This window comes from Drosophila albomicans, chromosome X (assembly GCF_009650485.2).
Source record: "Drosophila albomicans strain 15112-1751.03 chromosome X, ASM965048v2, whole genome shotgun sequence".
NCBI lineage: Eukaryota > Metazoa > Arthropoda > Insecta > Diptera > Drosophilidae > Drosophila > Drosophila albomicans.
Window position 1 is genome coordinate 8,334,986 of NC_047627.2, and position 23,628 is coordinate 8,358,613.

General features: G+C 36.5%; 1 protein-coding gene across 1 annotated transcript in view; it reads left to right on the top strand.

Annotated features, from left to right (window-relative positions):
* Positions 1 to 510: 510 nt before the first annotated feature.
* LOC117577919 (chitin deacetylase 1) overlaps positions 511 to 23,628 on the top strand; it is a 50,674-nt gene continuing 27,556 nt past the window's right edge. The window contains exons 1-4 of the mRNA XM_034262916.2: positions 511 to 733; positions 9,409 to 9,500; positions 9,605 to 9,716; positions 18,159 to 18,286. Coding sequence (XP_034118807.1) covers positions 682 to 733; positions 9,409 to 9,500; positions 9,605 to 9,716; positions 18,159 to 18,286 — 384 coding nt within the window. The 5' untranslated portion in view covers positions 511 to 681. The remainder of the gene's footprint in view (positions 734 to 9,408; positions 9,501 to 9,604; positions 9,717 to 18,158; positions 18,287 to 23,628) is intronic.

Genomic DNA, 23,628 nt, shown 5'->3' on the forward strand with positions numbered 1-23,628 from the left:
AACCTAAAAACCTTTATTAAAATAATAATAATTGATTTTTTGAAAGTGCAAAATGTTGATCACAAGTATCTTATGTTTTATTGATCTTTTCCATTTATGAGTATTTTTATGGAATGAAGCTAATTAAACAAATGAAATCATTAAATAATATAAGAATTATTTCATCAATCGAAATAAATTCCATATATATATTATTTTAGTAATTGGCAACACTTTTTTGACCACGGTGCCAACTGTTGCGCGTCATCGTCGAACCAGTTGAAATGAAAGTGAATTGAGAATAACTAAAGCCGATAAACTCTCTCGCTCTCTCGCTCGCTCGCTCGCTCACTCTCAACTGTTTGGCTCTCCCGCTCCCACTAATGGTTCGCTGTCTCGCTTTGGCGCATGCTTAGCGTACACAACGCTGATCGCTGGAGCGCTGTTGTTGTTGCTGTTGCTGGCAGCCAACTTGAAAGACTTGAACTTAACTTGGTTTCTTGCAATTTCTTTGGCGCTGTCTGCGTTCAGTTGGCGGTTTGCATTTGCGCGTTGCGGACGTCTCTCCATCTCCATCTTCTTCCATCTTCCATTTTTTTCGAACATTTGGCTCGCAGTGGGCCAAAAAGCAAAAAGCAGTGATTTTGTGTAACTCGGTTAACAAATAAGTAAACACACTTGCGTTGCGTTGGAAACTTCAAGATGCTGCAGCATTGTCTACTTGCAACGCTGCTAATCGCCGTTGGCGTCAATGGTGAGTAACCACAATCTACTGCAGTCGAGTGCACTCAGCAGCAATGTTGCAAGCAATATCCAATACACATACAAATCCAAAACATACGAAATTAATTTACAACAAAAAGAAAAAGAAGAAAAAAAAATGAGCAAAGTTTCCGCATTCGTGTTTGGCTATTAATGTTAATCGTTTTGTTGTTTTTTTTACTGTGCAATACGAAAAAGTGTTGACGTTGCCAATTGGGCTTCCTGTGTAACGGTGTGTGTGTGTGCTCGACTATGTATGTGTGTGTGTGTGTATACCTTCGTCTTTAGTCTTTGTCTTTGTCTTCCTGGCGCGTTTGCCCGGTTGTACTCGTATTTCTTGTTTGATCTTTTGTCTCGTTTCGGCTGCGAATTAGGTAACATTGCTGGCATTTCATTGACTTTTGCTCTTATCATAAATGGTTTTTCCAACAGGTTTCGCACACACTTACACACGCACACACACACACTCACTTTTGACAGCTGAAAGGCCTGCAAGGTCAGCTGTCCTGCATGCATGGGCTCCACAACTCCTCGACTCCAACTTCAGGTCTGAGATTCCAGTAGACGCAATGCAAAATAAAAAAAAAAAAATGTAAAAAAAAACTGGATATTCAGCCGGTTTCACTTTTCTTTTGCTTCTCTGTGCTCCTGCTTCCCCTCTCTCACTCTACATCTCGTTCTCTCTCTCTATCTTTTAACTGTTGACGATCCTTACGTAATATGCGTGCTCCAACGTTGACCTCCAACTTGATTAGCGGCTGCTTTTGCTTACTCGCTCAACTCTAGCTCGGTTTCCAGTTGGTTTAATTAACATTTCGCCAACGGCACACATTAACAGCATCGACTTGCTATCTCTCTCTCTCTCGATTTCTGCATGTGTGTGTGTGTTTTAGTATATGTTTATACGGATAAAGCTGTGCTTATGAATATGCAAATATTTGGCGTATATTTCTGCAGCAGCTTGGGGCGTTTGGCTTTGAGCATTTTCATGGTCAACTTCAACTGTTTTCCATATTTGCCCCATCATCATCATCATCATCATCCACCGCATCAACCACAGCAGCTGCTGCTGCTTCAACTCTCGACTCTCCTCTCCTCTCTTCCTCACTCACTCTCTTTCAATTCCGCAGGGATAAACGAACGGATTAGCCATATCACCTTTTTCTTCTGCACACATTCATTATGAATTTGAATATGTAAATATCGAATCATCATTTCATTTAAAAATTTCTTCTGGCGATTTCACTTTCATTCGTTTATCAAAAGAAATGAAAGAAAAGAAATACAAAAACCCGTTTCGTAAACAACAGATTGCATTAATTATGTACTTTTGAATGTAAATGTGTGTTTTTCGGGCCTGACACCGAAACGCAGACAATTAACAATCAACCACGGGCCATCATCCGGGCCCCAAAAATCGGGGCAATCCATTGCTCGTAACAGTAAACACAGCTTCATTTATGCAACTCGCTCGAGAGTCGGTTGTGACATTGATTTCATATCAATCGAAATTGAAACTCAGCTTCACCTATAGCCACAATCACAGCAACAGCTATAGCCACAGCAACAGCTTCAGTCTCTGTTCAATCGCTCGCGTTGCATAATTATAACAATAATAATGTCAAACCAATGAAATGGTAATAAAAAAAAAAAACAAGACTTTTATGCTATAACGCGTAACCAGCACATGAAGAGAGTTGGCAGCACCTGTACATCAAGAAAATCTTCTTGGTTGTAATTTGAATTAATTTTAGAGATTTCAATTAACTTATTACATTTGTATTTTTAAAACATTACTTTCGAAGACCTTTAAAGGGGTTTAATGCTATTATGGTTAGCTAGCAAATGAAAAGAGTTGACAGCACTCTTTAAAGTATCAGAGCCTGGGATTGCCAACTTGCAGTGGCAAGAAAATGGTTATACCAGTACATCAAGAAAAACTTCTTGGTTGTAATTTCTTAATATGGATTGACTTGAATTAGTTTTAATTAATTTTTTCAATTAACTTATTGCATTTGTATTTTTAAAACATTACTTTCAAAGAACTTTAAAGGGGTTTAATGCTATTATGGTTAGCTAGCAAATGAAGGGAGTTGGCAGCACTATTCAAAGTGTCAAAACCCGAAACTGTCAACTTGTAATGGAAATACCAATACATCAAGTAAATCCTATAAAAATTTTTTGTTTTCAATTAGTTTTTTTCATTTCAATTCTTAAAACTTCACTTTCAAAGCCATTTCATAATGCTTAACCAACAAATGAAGAGAGTTGGCAGCACTCTTCAAAGCATCAAAGCCTGAGGCTGTCAACTGTGTTATTAAGAAACTATCCTGCATTGGAATTTCAATTAAAATAAATTTCGAAAATCTTACTTCGCATATTTTCAGTCTAAGCCATGAACTATAAGACAATAATTGTTAATATGTTTATATCTGGTTTTCAGATTTTTTTAACTTACATTTTTCTGTAAACTTTACTTTTAAAGTCCTTTGTAAACTTCATATTTTTCATTTATTTATTCAAGACACCAAACTTAATCAGTTTGATGACGTTGCTTCAACATATAAATCCACATATACATACATATGTATATCCATATGTGTACTCATACACTTATGTATGTATATCTCTCTGCATGCTTCGCGCTCGTGTTCTTAATGCGGTAAATAAACATAATTTAAAAATACATTAAAAGCGAATTGCAAAAGGCAGCGGCATCAAGTCAAAAAGCGAGAGAAGAAAAAAAAAACCTCCAAGATGAGCCGACAAAACGAATGAATTCTTCCATCATCATTCTTTGTTCCATCCCATCGCATCCCATTCCATTTCGTTCCATTTCATTTCGTTTCTTTTTGGTGTTCCGCTTGCGTCACATTCGACGAAGGGCACATGAGCCATTTAAACGCAAATTTGTTGACAAAGGCAAGTGGCTTTGGCCATTACACACTCGATGCGCCAAAAGTCTGGGGAGTCTGGAGTCTGGGCAACCAAATCGGAATTATTTACAATTTAAGTGTTGTAAATGCACCAACAACAAAGGAATACACAAAAAAAAATGAACAAAAAACGGGAAAGAAAAAAAAAACAAAAGAAACATTGTTGCAAAAGGAAGCGGCAAAAACATTTAAGCAGCTTAACACACACACACACACAGGGACTTAAACACACTCTCACACACACACACACATGCGCGTCGTGAAAAATGAGGCGCAAAGCAGCCACAGAAATGCGTGAAAAATTACTTGAAAATGCCAACGGATAAAAAGCAGAAACCGTTTTACCAAATACAAACAGTTGGCATGCCTGAGGCAAAATAGCAACAACAACAACAATGAAAAAACACACGCCAAGACGCAGAGAGAAAGTGACAAACAGATGCAGACCGCGAGATGAAAGAGGGAGCAAGAGTGAGAGAGAGAAAGAGCAAAAGTGGAAGAGAGAGGGGTGCAGATGAAGAGGATGTGTAATGCGTCTATTACAAATGAAGCACTTTAAGTGAAAATATATCAAAATAACGCCAGCTCATAAGCCGCCTGCTGCCTGCTGCCTGCTGTCCATTTCCCCCAGAACCTATTGAGCAACCCTCGTTGGCGAATATCGACGGTGGGAAGCGGGGGGAGAGCAACGGGCGACGGTCGACGGGCGACTTTGGCTTGCAGTTCTCATTCATATTCATATATCAGTTGTGTAATTTATTGCCTTCTCGTCCGTTTTCGGTTTTCATTTTTCCCACACACACACACACACACGCTCACATACTTAAGCAACGAAATTTTTCTGCGATTTTTGTTTTCTTTTTGCGGCTTGCGATAAATTAAAAACAAAAGATACAACATAAAGACAACAGCAAAACTGAATTTATCCCAACACTCGGTACCCTTCGATTTTTTCCATTATTTGTTGGTCTTAAATTCATTATTTTATTTTCTTGCCTTTATTAATTATTAATGACATCGTTTTTATTTATTCAAGTAGAAAATTCTAACTAACTATACATTTTTATTCCTTCATAAACACACTTAAAGTCTTTAGAGACTCTTTCAATTATTTGACACATTTCGAAAAGGCAACACAAATACAAGTATTTCAATAGTTGCCGTAAAAATTGAATTTCATTTTCGCTTTCGTGGTGTTTGGTGCATCGCTGCCTCATTGTTGTGGCTTCGAAGTTGTGCTGGCTGAGTTGCCTTGTGGCTCAGCTCAGCTCGCTTTAAATTGCCACAAATGTTAAATAAATTATGAGCCTGAGCGAAACAACAACAACGACAACGACAAAAAGAACAACTGCAACATCAACAGGCGTGCGCAACAACAACAACAACGTATTTATAAACAAACAAAGAGAAAAAAAAAAACGAGTCGAAAGCGTATTCACAACGTGCATAAAATAAAGTTGGCCGATTTTTCAGCTGTTCACCAGGTTTTCAGTTTACAGTTTTTACAACGAGCTCCCTCTCGCTCCCTCTCTCTCTCTCTGTCTCTGCGTGTTTTATTTTCATTTTCTTCAACACATTTAATTTCTTCAACAAGCACGTGGACAGCATTGATGAGGAGGGGGAAAAGCAGGGGGCAGCTGCCGCTGTTTGTTGAGAAAAAGATCCTTTGCGTGTTTCCGTGCACGTTCAGTTCGGTTCGGTTCGGTTTTTCTTTTGGGCTTATTTTTAATTATTATTTTTCGCATTGGCAATTTCTTAATTAAAGGCAAAAAGTCCCACGTAATTGGCGTTATGCCTTTTAAATAAATTTACAATAATTTTGTTGCCGCAGCAGTGGCAACAACAGCAAAAGCAAAAACAAAAGCAACAACAACACCAACAGCGACAGCGACAATGGCAACTGCAGCAGGTGACAAGAATATACAGCAGAGACAGCAGAAAAGATCCTGACAGAAGGGTATAGCTAAGAAGCTTCACTTTACAAATTTAGATTCTTTCAGTGCATAAATAAATATAAACATTTATCAAGCATTCTTTACAAACCTAAATTTACATTTTCAAATCAAATTATAATTTTGAATTAATATATTTTTGCCTCCCCTTTCACCAATTATTTTAAATTAAACTTTAATAGCATAACAAAAATTGTAATATAATTTAGAAATTTATCTAACACCATTTACAAATCATATTATAATTTTGGCTTCACCTTTCTCTAACTATTTTAAATTCAAAATTCAATTTTAGTTTATTTCTTTACTCTGATTGACTTTCTATAAATATTTAAAATATTAATTTGACGTAATTAAATTTCTTAAGCTTTGCTAATCGAATTGAGCAAAAGTCTTTTCACTGCCTCATAAAACTCTTAAGATATTCCAATTTATCAAATGCTTTCGCTTAAGCATCGAAGTCGAACTTTCTTTCCCTTAACTTCGCCAAGCAATTAACAAATTGCTGGCGACATTTATGCTTGACCCCCATTGCTTTTAGCTGCTTTTGGCTGCTGCCACGTCCATGTGCAGGTTAATAAATATTAATTAGCCATAATAATTATATGAAAATGTGTGTTCCTTGTTGTGATTTTGTTGTTGTGTTGCTGTGTTTGTTATTTATTCTTCTGCTTCTTGCATATTTCTCGTATACTATACAACATTACAAATATTCGCATGCTTTATTTTATATAATTTGTTGTTTACTTTTTGGTTTTTGTTAAATTTCGTTTTTTTCTCATTTTTGTTTGTGTTGTTTATTGTTTGCTTTACACACACGGCATTAAAATTAACTGAGTTTTGCTGCCATTGGCGCATTGTGGTCACGGGATTTTGTTTTTGTTATCGCTATTGTTGTTGTTATCGATGTTGTTGTTGTTGTTATCCCTGCATAGAGACACATAAATAAACACACATATTGACCACATACAAACACATGTACACTAACATATTTTTCGGTCGCAAATTGAAACTTATTGGCACGCAGCTCTTAAATAACTGCCAAATTGACGATGCCCTTTCGCACCAACGTTTTTATGGCCTTTGCAGTGGGCATTAACATTATATTACATTTTACGCCATCGCAGCAAAGTTGCACAACTTTTGCTTTGTCTATCAAAATCTTCGATTACACACTCAGGTTTTATTGAGACTTGCGATAAAGATTCGATAATTATTGCCATAAAAAGTGAAGTGTAAAAAAAGTGCAACTATATAAATCTATTTTTTGTAAATATAACATCAAAGGTGAAGTGTAAAAAAGTGTAAATATAAAAATGTATTTTTATAAATGTTACATCAAATACTATACAATCAAAACGCATTGTTATTTTTTTAATGTTACATTTTGCAATCTATTCAAATTGAAAAGTAAAATCAAAAATAAATTGTAAAATATTTTTGAAAGAAATTAGAGAAATATTGCAATGTTGGCACAAAGGATAATCAATATGCATCAAGTTTGTTCACTTTTAATAGCTAAACTATGTTTAACACAATGAAACAGAAAAACGGTATTGTTACTTTCGAGATTCCTATATTTACCAAAAGTTAAAATTAAAAACAAAAATGATGAAAACTTGAAAAAGACCAAGCGTGCAAAAGTGGATGCTTTGACTAATAATGGTTATTAAAAAATACAGACATTTTAACTAACTTTACATCACATCACGTCAAATAGTATGCATCAAAAATATAATATTATCAAATTTATTAGTAGATAATTATTGTATTTTAATGTTAAACTTATATAACATCAATCATCACTTTTTTCAATTTGCTTTAATTCAACACCAATTCGAATTGCAAACTTTTCTTTTGCTCTGTCAACCAGAGAGCATTTCAACTTCGACACAGCACAGCACAGCACATATTTGCGCTTTTCTTGATTGTTTACTTATTTATTTAATTTTTTAATTATTTTCATTTGTTCGTTTGCCAATCGAAATTCATACAAAATCAATTCGCAACTCGCGTAGCACATAGGCGTCCAACCATGGTCAACGGTAGCGGCATCGTCGCTATTTTGGGGCTGTTGCATTTTGGTTGCATGCTGCAAAAAAAAAAATTGTATGCAGCGCTGAATAATGTAACCGAGAACAACAACAAACACAAATAAAACTATATGAAAAATGAATAAATAATTGACGCAAACACAAACAGCAGCAGCAGCAGCGTGAAGGAGAAAAAGGAGAAAAAAAGTAGTAGAAGATTGGGGGGGGGGGGGGGGAAGAATGTGGAAATGTCACCGAATTTATATAAATGTTTGCAGAGTTTTTCACTCTGACTCACTCTGGCCAATTTATGTGTGTGCTCAGTGGATTCGTTTTGCATGCACTTTGACTGCAGACCATGTTAACGAAGTTGGCTTAAACAGCGCACAGCGCGCACCGCGAGGCATTAAAATGTGAGTGGCTTTTGTCGCAAGACTTAAGCAAAACAAAGCTAAAACCGAATGCTTAAAAGTCAATAAGTGAAATGTTGTTAAATCGTTCAATGATTTAATCACTTAATCGCACAGTAGAAAGTACGTGAGTTGAGCTTAAAAGGCTTTAATTGTGCATTAACCACACTCCGATGATAATCACCTATAGGGCGCACGCACTTTTCGTTGCATACTTTGAGGCGCTGCTTTTAGGAGATTAAATAAATCGCATACAAATCGGGGAAAAGCTATCAATTAATTGACAGTTGGCCGAATGCCAAATGCCAAATGCCAAATGCCAAATGAAAAATCAAACCCAAATCGTAATCGATTGTCCGCCGAAAATCCTTATAATGCTTATAATTATAATAAGCATTGATAATGGCGCGCACATTGCGTATACGCAGCGTGCCACAATAATAGTGTGCATTTAATTAATATTAGGCCAAATGGATATGCTTTATGAATAATTGTCGAGACAGTTCGTTGCACATACGCACGCAGAGTACTCTATTAATACCCTATACACGTAATTTAAGCGGGTATGCTTGACTTATGGAAAGTATTACACAAACCAAAAGAATGTACTTTGAATCGATTATTAACCACTTTTGTGTTTAGGATATTTGTTAGTCAACTATTTTTCACACTCTTTCGTATGTTTTTATTGTTGTGGCTGCTGTTTAGATGCGTCGCGTCGCGTTAATCTAATGCTATTAGCCAATTTATATTCATTATATGTGCAGCTCAAATGTTCACCGTCCACGCCCATTATCATTGATGTGGTTAAGCATCAGACTACTCGATGTTATTGTTGCTGTTGCTGTTGATGTTGCTGTTGCTGCCGCTGAAACGTTTGCATTAATATTTCAATTTTAATTCGCTGCACTTTTTAGTTAATCAATTGAAAATCGCAATTTAATTATAATTTATTTTTTTCGCTATTTCCCTGTCCTTCTCACTTGTTTGTTATTATTGCAACCGTACGTTTTGGTTGTTGTTTTTTTTAAATTGATAATTTGTATATCTTTTTGTGGCTTTCATGCAATGTCAAGCTTAGATTTACTTTTGCCACCGATAATGCAAAGAAAATAATGTAAAAATAACTCATTTGATTTACAAATGAAAAACGTAAAAAACGCGTTTGTAATTTGTCAATTGCACGCCTTTAATTGTTATGATTATTACAGTATTTGTATTTATTAATTGTTGAGCTGCTATTTTAATGCAATCTGGTCCATTAAATCTGTTTGTGGCAGTTGGATATAATACAAAATTATTTTATTTCATTCTTTTCTCTTAAATTCTTTTGCAGCCCAAGGCAAGGAGAAGGAGGAGTTCACCTGCCCATCGCATATTGCCAATGGCAACTATGCCGATCCAGCGACCTGTCGCCGTTTCTATCAGGTAAAACTTTGGCATGAAGAAAATAAAATTTCACAAAATAAAATTGTTGAAAACTATATTTTCTAAACATATTTCTCTCTCTCTCTCTCTATCTTTTGTTGCAGTGCGTGGATGGTTTCCCCTATTTGAATCGTTGCCCCTCTGGCCTATACTTTGATGATTTGCAAAAGTTCTGCACGTTCAAGGATGAAGCCAAGTGCGGACCATTGCCAACAAGTAAGTGATGAAGTTATGTCTAAGCTGCTTCAGTCTGCTATTAATAATCAACAACAAAAAAAAAGAAAAGAAAAAACAAAATAAAGAGCCACAACTATGGCTTAAGGTGGTGCAATGAGAGGCAGACAAAGAAAGAAGAGAGCGATGTCGGTTCGTTGTTGTTCGTTGTTGCTACAAATAGCCAGAGGGAATGGCATTAGCAGAAGAAACAATTGAAAGTGCGCCATAAATCAGGCAAACCCAAAAGTTTAAGTGCACTCTCAAATACCACATATGCATGCGTGAGCGAGATGGCACTACGAAAAGAGTGAGCGAGAAAGAGAGAGCGCACGATTTTTGGGGAGCAGGTTTTGTGGCAAATGCCAAGCGGTTTGCTAAACGATTTCAAGTTTGCAAAACCAAAGTTGTTAACTAAAATAAAAGGCGAAGTTCGAGGAGCACACACACACACACACACACACACACACACACACACACAGCTCAGACTATGCTGTGGCTAAAAGAAAAAAAATTCCATGGCTAAAACTGCAGAGCAGAGCACGAAATTTATTAGAAGCTCCAAATAGAATTGGGCATTCTATTAGAAAACGGCGCTGGCAGAAGGCAGAAGGCAGCAGGCAGCAGGCAGAAGACAGAAAGCAGGCCAAGCCTCTGAGATAAGCAACTGAATGTGACAGAGTTATTTGAAGGAAAGAGACGCAGCATACAGATAAGGAGTTGCATAAGATGCACTCGCTCTCGATTTGTCTCTATCTATCTCTGTCTCTGTCTCTGTGTTGGTGTTGCAAGACATTTGCTGACCGGATGTTGTGCATTTGGAAGCAATTTTGAGTAAATGTCGCATAATTCATTTATGGCCCAAAGTACAGAAACGTAACTAGTAAAAAAAAGCTGAAAATAAAGATCGAAGCACTTCGATGACAATGCAATTGAACAGCAGCCACAATGAGTTTGCCCAGAAGAATTTACCCCACCCAGAAAATTGTGCGCTCTATTGAGTTTGGTAACGATGACAATGACAACGACAACGGCAACGACAACGACAACTTGGCGAGTTGCAAAGGTGGCCCAGCGGTTGGCCAAGAGACTGGCTGTCTGGTTCACTGGCTGGCATGATGAATGCCAAGTGCTTTGGATGCGTTTCTAGCATTTGAGGGCACTTCAAATGGAGCACAAAACGCGACCGCTTAAGAATACCCAAGTGCCGCAACAGAGATGTGTGTGCGAGTGTGTGTACGTGTGTGTGTGTGTGTGTGTGTGCGTGTGTGTGTGGGCCATTAAAGCTTACATTTACGATTTAGTTTTCAGTTTAACTGCTCGCCCATTTTGGCATTTATCTATGTGAGTGCGCTTTGCCCCCTTGCCACCCCACCTTTGTGTGAGTGCATTCATACATATATACATATATAGCAGCATCTGTGTGCTCTTTTCGGGCACCTCGACAGACAGCAGACAGCAGACAGCAGACAACCGACAACGGACGACGCTCAACGCTCGACAAGCACAAGACAATGAACGACAGTTACAACCAAATTTTTACATACACTGCGCAAACTATTTCTTACATCATTCGACCTGAGAACTAAGAAATAATTAGCAGTCAAGAGAAATGTTTTTATGTCAGTGATACATTTGTATTTTTTATTTATTAAGTACCTTAACTTCGATTTTACAATGTGGCACAATAAATTTAAATTGTTCATAAGTTTATAACAACTGTGGCTATTTTCAAATCATTATTTAAAACGAAAGAACAGCATTTGTAGTTATAAAAGAAATGTCTGATGAAGTAAATAATATGTTCATTTACATTTATGAAACAATATTAAGAATATTCAAATGAATATTTCATATTTCATACAGGAGAATTCAGATACAAATCTAGACTAGTCAGGATATATTAAAAAATATTAATTAAATAATATTGCTTTTATATGAAATAATTATTTAAATTCAAAGAAATTTACTTTTAAATGCTTATAAAAGAATGTCAATAAAAATCAAATAAAAATTCGAAAAAAATATACAAACGAAAATTATAAAAATTTAACTAATGTAGAAAGTTGTAATCGTTTTTATAAAAATAACTAGTCTATATTATAAAAATATATGAGCATAATTACTCAGAATTCAATAAAAAAAGCATATTTAACATAATTAATTTACTCTAATATTACATAACAAAAGTTTATTCAATTATAAAAATCTTTTTACATATTTAATTATGGATAAATACTATAAAAAGTGAATTTAGACATGAGTTAAAAATATTTTGTGAACTTCAAACTAAATTAAGGGTATATCTTAGTGTGTTAGTTTCTGATGCTGCACTTATTGAATTTTTGGGAAGTGTAAAAAAAATAAAATTAAATTCGAGGTTGAGCCGCATGTCGTATGGCATCTAATGCACACATATACAGTACACACACACACATGACATATCGCTCAAATGCAAGCACGCACTTTTGCAGTAGTCAGCATCGCCTTCGTCTTCGCCTTCGCCTTCGCCTTTTGCCGCGTCGCAGTCAGCGTTACAGTTAGCCATCGTTGTCGGAAGGAAACCGCTTGGAAGAAAGCTACGACAGCTAAAGCATTTGGGATTTGCGTAATACCAACTGGAATGTTGTCTCATATAAATAGCTCTCTGCTGTGACTCTGACGGCAACGGCAACGGCGACTGCGGGCGAACAAGAGACTCCACGCATGAGTATGTGTGTGTATGTTGAAGTAGAAAAGTAATAACATAAATGACACACACACACACATACACATACAGAGAGAGAAAAAGTCACCTCCTGCCCCCAAGCCGCAATGCTATAGCCAAAGTAAAGTAAAGGCACGAGGAGAAATATTGCAGCAGAGATTAGGTCAAAGCTCTGTGCATAAAAATTTTGCGTTTTTTCTATATATATATTTTTTTTTTTTTTTTTTTTTTTGCTGACGCCACTCACACACTGAGAAAGATCCCATGTATATACATATTACGTGTGTAGTTTCGATTTTTATATTTCTTTTTTTTTTAGAGAAAGAGAGAGAGAAGGAGAGTAAATATTTCGTCGTTGTATCTCGTTGAATCGCCTCACAGCTTATCCAATATAACAATTTTTGTGTCTGTTGGCCATTTGGCAATTTTTGTACTTTTGCGATGATTATACTATATACGCATAACATACTACTATATATTGTAAAAAAGGGTTTAACCAAACAAAAGCAAAGGAAAACTCAAATACGAAACCCAATAAACGATGGCACATCACACAGATGCTATGGATTGTTTGGCAATAACGTAGCATAAACTTGATATGAGCAAATACGTATGACGTATAAACAATACCGATGAAAAATAACCAATTGACTTGACAACTTTACGAACTTTGTCTTCAGAGGCGTTTTCGGTGAATGAAATTTAAAAAAAACTGACATGTATATGAAAAACAAAGCACATTTCAAATAGTTAGCGTGATTTTCCAACAAAATTTATGTAACAGGCAAAAGGAGCTATATCCTGATTAGCGTCAACAGCTAAGATGATCTGTCTATCCGCTCGTCCGTATGAACAATAAGATCTCAAGGACTATAAGAGAAAGAGCTATAACTTTTGCCAGCAGATCAGGATAAAAAGATCTCCTACTAACTACGGGTCTACTAGTTGCTTTGGTATATTCTATCCTCTATGATATATTTTGTACTCTATGATATATGTATGTAATATAACAAATATAGCTTTGATATGTTTTAGTATTTTTGCGGTATAAGCTGCAAAAGAATTTTTGGTATATAGTTCAGTTAAATATATATTATACAAAATATATGTATGTAAACATTTAATGAACTGTCTACAACTTCATGTTTCTGCACACAGACTTTACTCGCATAGTTCGCTCATCTATGCAACTGTTTGTGGCAAAAGCAGTTCATCAACAAATGATGCAGTTGAGCCAACCCATTACCTGTCGGCACCTCAACCAAAAACCACAAACAAAATCCAAAAAACCAAAAAAAAAAAAAAAAGAAAACTCTATGATAATTTGGCACAAAGTTTATGAACAACTTCCACTCAATGCACTCATGTAATGTGCTTTAGCCAAAATAGCATTCCTTCGTTATAACTCGTTAAAGTTAGATTATTATTGTTAGTGATTTTTGGTGAATGTTGGCAAAAACTTTTCGCAGGGTATCCGAAGTCCGCATAGTTGAATTGTTGCGATGCTAGAGCAAAATTCATTAATAATGCTCGCATATTTTGAGCTGCGCCTGACATTTGTGTAGATTTGAAGGAAGTTGAGGAAATGCATATCCTTACAGTCACTCACTGATTGCCTCTAATCGTCTGGCACTTTAATTTGCAAGCCATCTGCCAGCTACATAAGCCAGCCGGGGATTACGAGCTGCTGCTGCCACAGAGAGAAAGAGAGAGAGAGAGAGAGTCAGCGTCTCACTCCAAACATTTTGCGAGTTACCTCCCCATTTTGGCCTGCTTGCCATCCCCATTCAAAAAAACCCACAAAACCGATGCCGAAGCTGATGCTGAAGCCGACTTTGCCTTTTGCCAAAAATCTCAGCTGACGAATTGCTCGAGCTGCTCATTCGGGGACCCAAAATGAATTTGAAATTGTGACAGCAAATGTCCCCAAATAAATAAGCAAAAAGTGGCTTCTTTTCATTACGAACACACACACACACACGCACAGATAAAGAGAAAGAGAGAGTAAGAGACAGAAAGGGTGTGCAATACAATGTGCATATAAATACGATTTTATTTTATTTCACTTCGATTCGTTTCGTTTCAGACAGAAATTAGAATATTTAAGCCACATTTTGGCTAGATAAAATTCAATAAAATCTGCGTACGCACACAGCTGAGAACAGAGCGGCCAAAAACTCTGTGTGTGTGCGTGTGTGTGTGTGTGTGTGCCTGATTGCTTGTGTCTGACTGTCTATCTGTCCAACTGTTTGACTAGCTGACTGGCTTATTTAGCTGCCAAGTTTTTTGGGGACCAAGCTATTGACAGAGCGCGTCCAAGCAGTTGACAAACTGCTTCTGCTGCTGCCTCAAAAAAAGCAAGACTTACATACTTCCCATATATGTATATTTAGTTGAACATCTACTTATGCATATGTATACACACATCTTTTTAGTTTAGAATACGTTGGAAAACTCTCTCTCTCTCTTACTTCCTCTCTGCAACACGAGCTGCTGAAATTCGAAGCAATTTTGCACTGAATAGTTTTCAATTTCATAATTCAGTGAGCACGCTCAATGACAGCATTTCAATATTGCTTACACAACAACCGAGTAGCAACGGCAACGGCAACGGCAGCATCTAACACACAACTCGCACAAATAAGCCCGAACTGTCCGCATTACGTATACGCAGCGTATGCAACTTGTTTGCTCTTTCTTCTTTGTTTCGTTGTTGTTGCTGCCTGTCGAGGCTGTCGCTGCCAGTGTGTGTGTGTGTGTGTGTAAGAAATGCATAAGACAAAGTTACTAAAAGTGTTTATTACATTTTATTCAATAACTGTGCACAAGTTCTCGACACACAGAGAGTGAGAGAAAGTCAGAGAGAGAAAACTAAACACGCACAATTTCCAGTTGCTCGGGTGCGCAAATTTGCCAAGTTACTTTTTGAAATAATAAAATTGTATGCATTTATTTAGCTTGGCTCGGCTCGGAGGGTCAGCAGAAGAATTTATGTTGATTGCACAGTCTGCAATTGACTGCCACTCTGTGTCCTCTGTGTTGCATGTGTGTATGTGTGTCTGTGTATGTGTGTGTCCTGTTTCTGCAGCCTTTCATTCATTTGCTGACCATGTCCAGGCCACTTAATTGTCCAGGCGTTTCATTTCATTGCTGTTATTTATGATGTGACCACAAATATTTTCCAACATTATTGATATATCCAGACACACTCACACACACACACACACACACATATATTAAAGTTGATCGGATCAGAGCTCTCTTTTGTGGATGTAGCAAATTTACTTGCAAAATTTGTATTGCATACTTAGAGGCGCACCCGGAAATCCTACTTTAACTACATGTCTGTGCATTAGGCGTGAATCAAGTTCATATTCCTACTTAAACACATTTACATTTCAAGCATAAATTTTCATATTCTTCATGTAACTAACGGCTGTCGATGCTGCTGATGCTGATGCTGCTGCTGTGCATTGCGTAAGCCATAAAAAGTGAGTGCGAAATGCAAAAGGAAAATCCAGCTTCATCTGTTGCAAATGCATTCAACTCTTATTATCCCGTTGTCAGTTGCCCAGGACGACTTTTGTTGTCAATCTGCTTGTTTTTGTCATTGTGATTGCATCAACTGCTGCTGCTGCTGCTGTTGGGCTGTTATGGCATCGAGTGTTATGCACAGGCAGACTGGCTGGCAGGCAGCGATTATTCAGTTGCCAACTACTCAAATATTGTAATTAAATCGAATTGCTTCTCGAATATAGATTTTGCAAAAAGCAACAAGAACAACAACAGCAACAGCAACTCGATTGACTTGGCTGAATTCGATAATGGAAAGCTAAGCTCGAGATTGCTGCAATACATTTTCATCCATAAACAAATTGTCCAAGAGTTTAAGATGGCAAAATAAAACATCAAATAAGAAATGAGACAAAGAGAGCTGAGATCTGAAAGCTGAGAGAAGTTGCCGGCGGCATCATTAGTTTGTTTTGCATTTGGCAACGTCAAGCGGCATAAGTCCACTTTAAATTGATTGATGATGTTGTTGTCAATGGCCTAGCGAATGTTGAACGGAAACGGAAGTTGACGAGGCAACTTAAATGCCAACTTCATCCCAGACAAACACTTCAAGTTGCCCCCCTTCAACGCTTGACGATGGCACAACAAACATTAAATAACTATTTCCAATTTACTGCATACATTACGACCCCCATTCAAAATCCCAAATCACAAATTTTATGGACACTTCCTTTATGATCAACTACTCAACTAAATTGCTCAAGCATTTATTATCCACGCACACAAGCAAAAAGGCAAAAATTTAATACTCAACGCAATTAATTTTCATTTTTAACGCTTTGCCATAATCAACTGAACTCTAAAGTCAAAGACTAAGCAAATGAATGTCGGGGAAAAATACACTAGAAAAATGTATTCAATTTAAAATTACATAAATGACAAAAAAATATTTCGCTAATTTATTCTGACACATCAAATCTAAAACTCACTTATGCTTTATTTTAAAGCTGAAAGCAAATAAAAATAAAAACAACATAAATAGCAAAAATATATTTTGTTAATTTAAACAATCTTTCAAAAATTCATTTACTTCAAAAAGTTTTCAATTTTAAACTACATAAATGCGAAAAATATTTGTACACATCAATCTGAAATCCAATAAATGTTCATGAATGACAAGAAAATATAATAAAGAACAAATAAAACATAAATAGCAAAAATATATTTTGTTAATTTAAACAACCTTTCAATCTCACTCACTTTTCAATTGCGATATCATTGTCAATGACTGGCGTTAATTTAGTTAGTGGCCTCAACGCCCACGCCCACGCCCAGGCATTGCTATAGCTGTTGGCAGCTGAAATCATCGTGAGGTAGCACATCAATTGATTGAACGCAGCGAGGCGCAGGAAATGCATTTAATATTGGCTGCTGACTGCGCCCTGAGGCGTGGCCCAGTGCATGACTAATGCTGCTTTTACCTGTTGTTAGTTGGCTCCCTCTCTCTCTCTCTGCCTCTCTCTTTCTTCCCCTCTATATCTATCTTCGTATCGTGCTGGTTTTATTCTATAAACACATGTGCCTGGGCAACCTTTTGTTTTGTGGACTTTAAGCGAATTTGTTTACTCGATCACAAAACAACAACAATGAGAACAAAAAATGCCAATTGAATTCCATTGAGTTTTGGACCGAACACACACACACAGACTCACACAGACATTCTGGGCTACTCACACCCAACGAACGCCCACATATGCAAATAGCTATGCCAAAAAGATGCCCTCGAAACGGGTTTTTGCCGGCTTGGGATTGGTTTGTTGTCTAGGACTTGGCAGAAGGGAGAAGAGATTGCAGCATAGCTGGGATTTAGCCTCTGGTTATTTGTACATCATCCACTCCCACTTTTGCTCTCTCTCTCTCTCTCTCTCTCTCTCGCAGTTCGATGTTAACTTTCTTTTAACTTGTTTCTTGCACATTTTGTACGTTGTTTGGCTGGCTGACTGCCTTATTGATATTTGTATTGCATTGTGTTATTTTGTTGACTTTTAACTTTCGACATGTTGCTGTTGCTGTTGCTCAGTGATTGTCTTGGCTAAGGCTAAAGGCAGCAGGCATTCATTCGATTTCTCGAGACTTCAATTGTGCTCGCATAACCGAATTGATTCTAAATAATTTCCAAACTAATTTGTGCCTCTCCACCTCTTGCTTCTTCTTGCCTCTTGCAGCACCTGCCCCGGCAACGGATGCACCCGCCGACACCGCCCAGCGTTGCAATACGGAGGAATGCCAGCTGCCCTACTGCTTCTGCTCCAAGGATGGCACCCAAATTCCTGGCGATCTGGAGGCCGAAAAGGTAAGCTTAGATGTTACATTTGTTACTCTTTTTCATTTTCTTTCTCTCACTTTTGTTGTTCTTCTGCTTTAAGTGTTAATTTGTAAGGCGATAAATTTTCAAGTGCATTGACAGCTTTTATTTTTACGACACAGCAACAGAGCTCTGGCAGCTGGGGATCGTTTCGTTTCGTTTCGATTCGTTTCGATTCAATTCGCAGCAAGGCGAGACGAGGTGTGCTTCTGTTTGTATTTAAGTCTGGGTTCGACTTGGTCGTGTCCCATAAATCTGTGTATTTGCATTCGGCTGCTGTTATCGCTGCTTTGCATAAGGAAATTGTACTGTTGTCTTTGCCATTTGTTGTGCCATTCGTTTGCTTATTGTTGTCACAGCTTGACTCTTTGTTGTTGCTGTTGTTGTTCCTGTTGATTCGAATATCCTGTTTAATAACTTTGGTTTTGTTTATTTGGCCAAGAGTTATGTGCTTTTCGGTTTTTGGACCAAGCCAAATGCAGCTCATAAAATTGCGTAAAATTTAATTTTTTCTCTCTTCGCTTTCTGCTTGCTTTGTTTCGCTTTGTTTTCTGCATTGCTTTGCATTGCATTGCACAAGCCAGCAGTGCGTATACGTAATATGTTTGCCGTCTCTCTGCCGTTAGCTTATGCAATCGTAATCCTTTAATGGATTTGTAGCTAGCTATTAAAGCGACAACTGTGCGTATACTTAATGTGAACACACACCTCAAAAACACACATACATATACGTATGTATCCAGATTCTTAAAAGCACACTTCCACTTGGCATAATCGCAATTGTGGAAAATAAAACAATTTCCCAACGGAATGTCGGCAATTTGTAAGTTAATATAATTCATTAGAATACAATAAATTGTGGCATTTTTGTGTGTATCCTTTCATATGGATTTTTGCATCTCAACTTTGCCACATAACTGCCTTCATTAGTTACAACAACAAGAACAACAACAAAAATGCCTAATCGATCGAATTGAAACTCACAGCAGGCAGATTAAATAAATACTGAAACATTTGACGCATGATAGAATGAAAACAAAAAGTCAAACGCACAGAGACAGAAACAGAGACAGAGAGAGAGAGAGATAATTAATGGATATTTGTTAAACAAATTGCAACATTTTTGCATTTGCATTTCGCATTTGAATTTTAATTTGAGCTTAGATTAAAGTTTTATTGCAAATCTTCAATTTAAATTCCTATGTGTCATTTAATTTGAAAAAGCTGAAGCTTCACATTCATAATCAGTTTTACACACAGCGCATAAAAATAATGTTCGCTCTTTAAGTGTGTGTGTGTATCTGTGTTTGATTTAGTGTATGTGTATGTGTGTTCGTGTTTGTGTTTGTGTTTGTGCGTGTGCTTGTTGCCAATTGACAGACAGTTTGAAGTGCACATTAGTTGTGGTTTCGCATGCATGATAATAGCAGTGCCAGCAACAACATGAACAACAACAACAACAACAAAGACCACGCTCATCAGCTTGTTCATTTGGAAGCTCAACAAATATTCAAATGGTCTAACTTGGCAATGACATGTGAATGAAATCAACTTACATGATGGTGGACTAAACATAGATTTAGGGAACTCTCAGTTGTAATAAATAAATAAATGTCTTTATCATTGAATGCAGCAATAAAGAATACACAAATTACTGAATTACTTATTTATCGTTAATTTATTGTCCATGTATAGTTAAAGTATTTTCAGTGATTCATTAAGATCATTTAAATACAATATAGAAAATACGTATCAATCCGAATTTTACTACTATATTTTTGTTCAGTTTATCAACCAATTAAAGAACAAATTTGAAGAACATATTCAGGAATTTATCAGAACATATTAGCTAAAGCAAATACAAACAAAAAGATTTATTAAACACATAATTAATTGTAAAACTAATTATTAAAACAAGTACATTAATAATGAATTTTAATTACGACCCAAATCATCGATTTAGTTCTAAATATACATATATGTTCAATATAATGAACTTATATTTTCGTAAAGCGCTCGAATGTATAGACAAACAGAAAGTTAAGATCAAATGTGATCAATAAAGAAAATAATATTTAAAACTTAATAATATAGGCACATAAGCAACAATTCATTTACATAATTTGTCCAATTTTAATAAAAGATTTCACAATATTATGAAAACAGATAGCAGTAATCATCATCAAATTTCAAGCAAAATAAACTATCAATTAATTGTGAAAATATATATTTAAAGAAATACTTAATACCAATTCCTTTTTAAATTATTGAAAATAAATAATAATTTATTTTTATCTTTTTGAATTTATATTAAAATAATACTATATAATAATACAATAGTAATAGTAATTAAAGATACAAGTAATAGCCATTTGAAATAATCACAATAGTTGAAAGCACATTCCGTATGCCCCACACTTTGAAAGTTTGTGAAATATTCAGCAAGTTGCGATTTGCTTTGGTCATTATTCAGAGAGTGCCGCACAAGCTGATTGACAAATGCGCTTAAGCCGCAAATTGCATAGAGTAGCAAAAGTCAAATACGAGCACAAAAAGCAAACGGAAGTTTATGTGGCGGCAGCGTTGACTGTGGCAGCGACTGCGGCGACATGGCAGCATGGCAGCAGCGACAGCAGCGACTGCGACGTCGACATCAACATTGTCGGCCGATTTTGAACATAAACGCAAAACGCAAAACTCAGAACGCAAAACGCAAATACACAACACAAACAACGCAAGTGAGCCACTTAATTTCGAAATTGAAATGTGTGTCTGTCGCAGCGTCTGCTCTCTCTCTCTCTCTCTCGCTCTCGCTCTTTTCCTCTGTCCCTTTTTGCTGCTGCTCCTGCTACAACTTTGCAGCATGTATGTGTGTGCTTATTTAAGTGTTATTAGCGCTTACATGTGTTGCCAGAGCCGCCCAACAAAACGATTTCAATTTCTGACAGCCTGTTTGTACTCCTTATGTATGTGTGTGTGTGTGTGTGTGTGTGTATGTGTGTGCATGTGTGGGAGCGCATAATTATAATTAATATCATCTCAATTAACCGCAAACAGGCGGTTAATTTGTGCGCACATTTGGGCCAACTTCTTTGGCAAATCATTTGAGCTATGGCTCAAATTACGCATACGTCGCGTTGCCATCTCTCTCTCTGTCTCTCACTCTCTGACTCTGTCCCACTGTGTTTGTAGATGTGTCTGTGGGATTTTCGATTATCATTGAACGCATTGCGCTCCATTTCACAGCGCGGCCAATTTCCGCAACGAAAGTGCACAAGAATACACAAATAGAAAAGTTAACCAAAACCCGATGCCAGCTCAACCGGCAAATACCCTAGAAAAGTAAAAAAGTAAAATTCAACATTATCCAAAATGACGTAAAATTTAATTTCAATTAACCAAATGAATTAAAATTAAAACTTAATTCACTGTCAACACAAAAATAGTTCAAGGAAATTCCAGCATCAAAATGAGTTGCCTCAACTTCTGATTAGCTAAGGGTATCAGAATGCCAAGACGCCAAACCAAACCAACCCAAACCAAGCCAAGCCTATGCCATAAAGTGCAAAAGAGAGCAGTTTGGCAAAAAGGGGAACGTTAAATAAAACGCTTTGCTCAATTTGAATGCGAATCCAATTTGATTTCAGCTGGCTCCTCGAAAGAAAACTCAAAAGATGGCACACACAGTGTCAACAACAAGAAGCAAAAAAAAAAATAAGAAAACTTTTGCACAGCCTCCGACAGAGAAAGCGCAGAAAACTGAAAAGATAGAGGAGAATAAGGTGGACGGGATTGATGTTTAAGGGTGCTGCATTTATGCGCGGCTGCAATCACTCAATCAATGAGCCGCTCAATTGTCGCTGCGATTGAGCAACTAAGCTATGCAAATTTACATCGCAGACACACCCCCAACCTCCTCCTTTCCCTCGTCCGCTCCTTGTTCTTGATGCCGTCAAGAGCTGCATAAAAAACCCATCTATCATCCATTTGCTTTAGTGCTCGGCAAATGTCTCCCGACTGGCAAACTTCTGTCTCTCAGGCAAAAGGTGCTTGTCAACTGCTGTCTGCCATATTTGCTCAAAGACTGGAGTGCAAACTTGAGTCGCATTAAGCAGAAATTATCAACGTACACAGAGAGCGAGAGTCAGAGCGAGAGAGCAACACTAATAATATGGGGTGAGAGAAGGCGGGGAATGTCTAAAGGAGGTTGCATATGGGTCATGCATGGCAGTCATATGCAGTTCATGAAGCGATAACTCGACAGAGAGCGAGAGAGGGATAGAGAGACCAATAGAGAGAGAGAGAGAGAGAGAGAGAGCCAAAACGCAAGTTGTGTGTGCACATGAAACTTTTGATGAAAATTTACTCATGAATTAAATTCAAGTTGAAGATGGCCCAAACAAAACTTGACAATTGCACCCATCATGCTTATACACCCTACTTAACGACTTTAATAAACACTCACGATAATTAAACAATTGTATTATTCGTGATTCAAATAAACATAAATATTCTATTCAGAATTACCATTATATTTAACAATGTTATTAGATATCAATATTATATTTAGTACACAAATATTCGATTGAATATATAAATATTCTAAATATTTAGTATATAAATATTGTATTTAGTATTTACTAAAATATTGAAAAAGCTTTGACGACTTTTTCAATATTATTCAATTTTAAAAACATGCAATTTCATTTATAAATTGAAAAGGCTTTAAATATATTTTGTTTTAAAAAAATATGTCAACAAGACACAAAGCTACAGTCGAGTGTGCTCGACTACCCATTGTAAATAAAAGCAAAACACTGCGATATTAATCTTAAAATATACCAACAGCTATACTTGGCATGTCTACATATACCGTACTACATTCAAAATTATGACAAAAAATATACCAGATTGTCATCCTAATCAACTAAGCCCCGTAGGAAGTAGGAATTTTTCTCCATACAAAAGTATTTCTTAAATGACTTCAATAAATTTGATAAACAACTATAAAGCTAATTATATTATTCTCAAAAATATTTATTATTTTCAATTTTTTTTTTTAAATGGAAATAGTTTTAAAGATATGTAATACATTTTTAAAAATATTCACACCACATGCCATAGTATGAACATAATTGATTGAGTATTTAAATTCTTTTGAATAATATTTCTATCAACGAAATGTCTATTCAATACTGAAATGGCTTTAGAGATATTAAATTAAATTTGGTTTTTATTTTATAGTATTTATTGCATTGCCATATTTATATTTCTGCGTTTTTATCATTAATGTGCGCTGCAGTTGATTTTAATTTTGGCATAAAATCGCA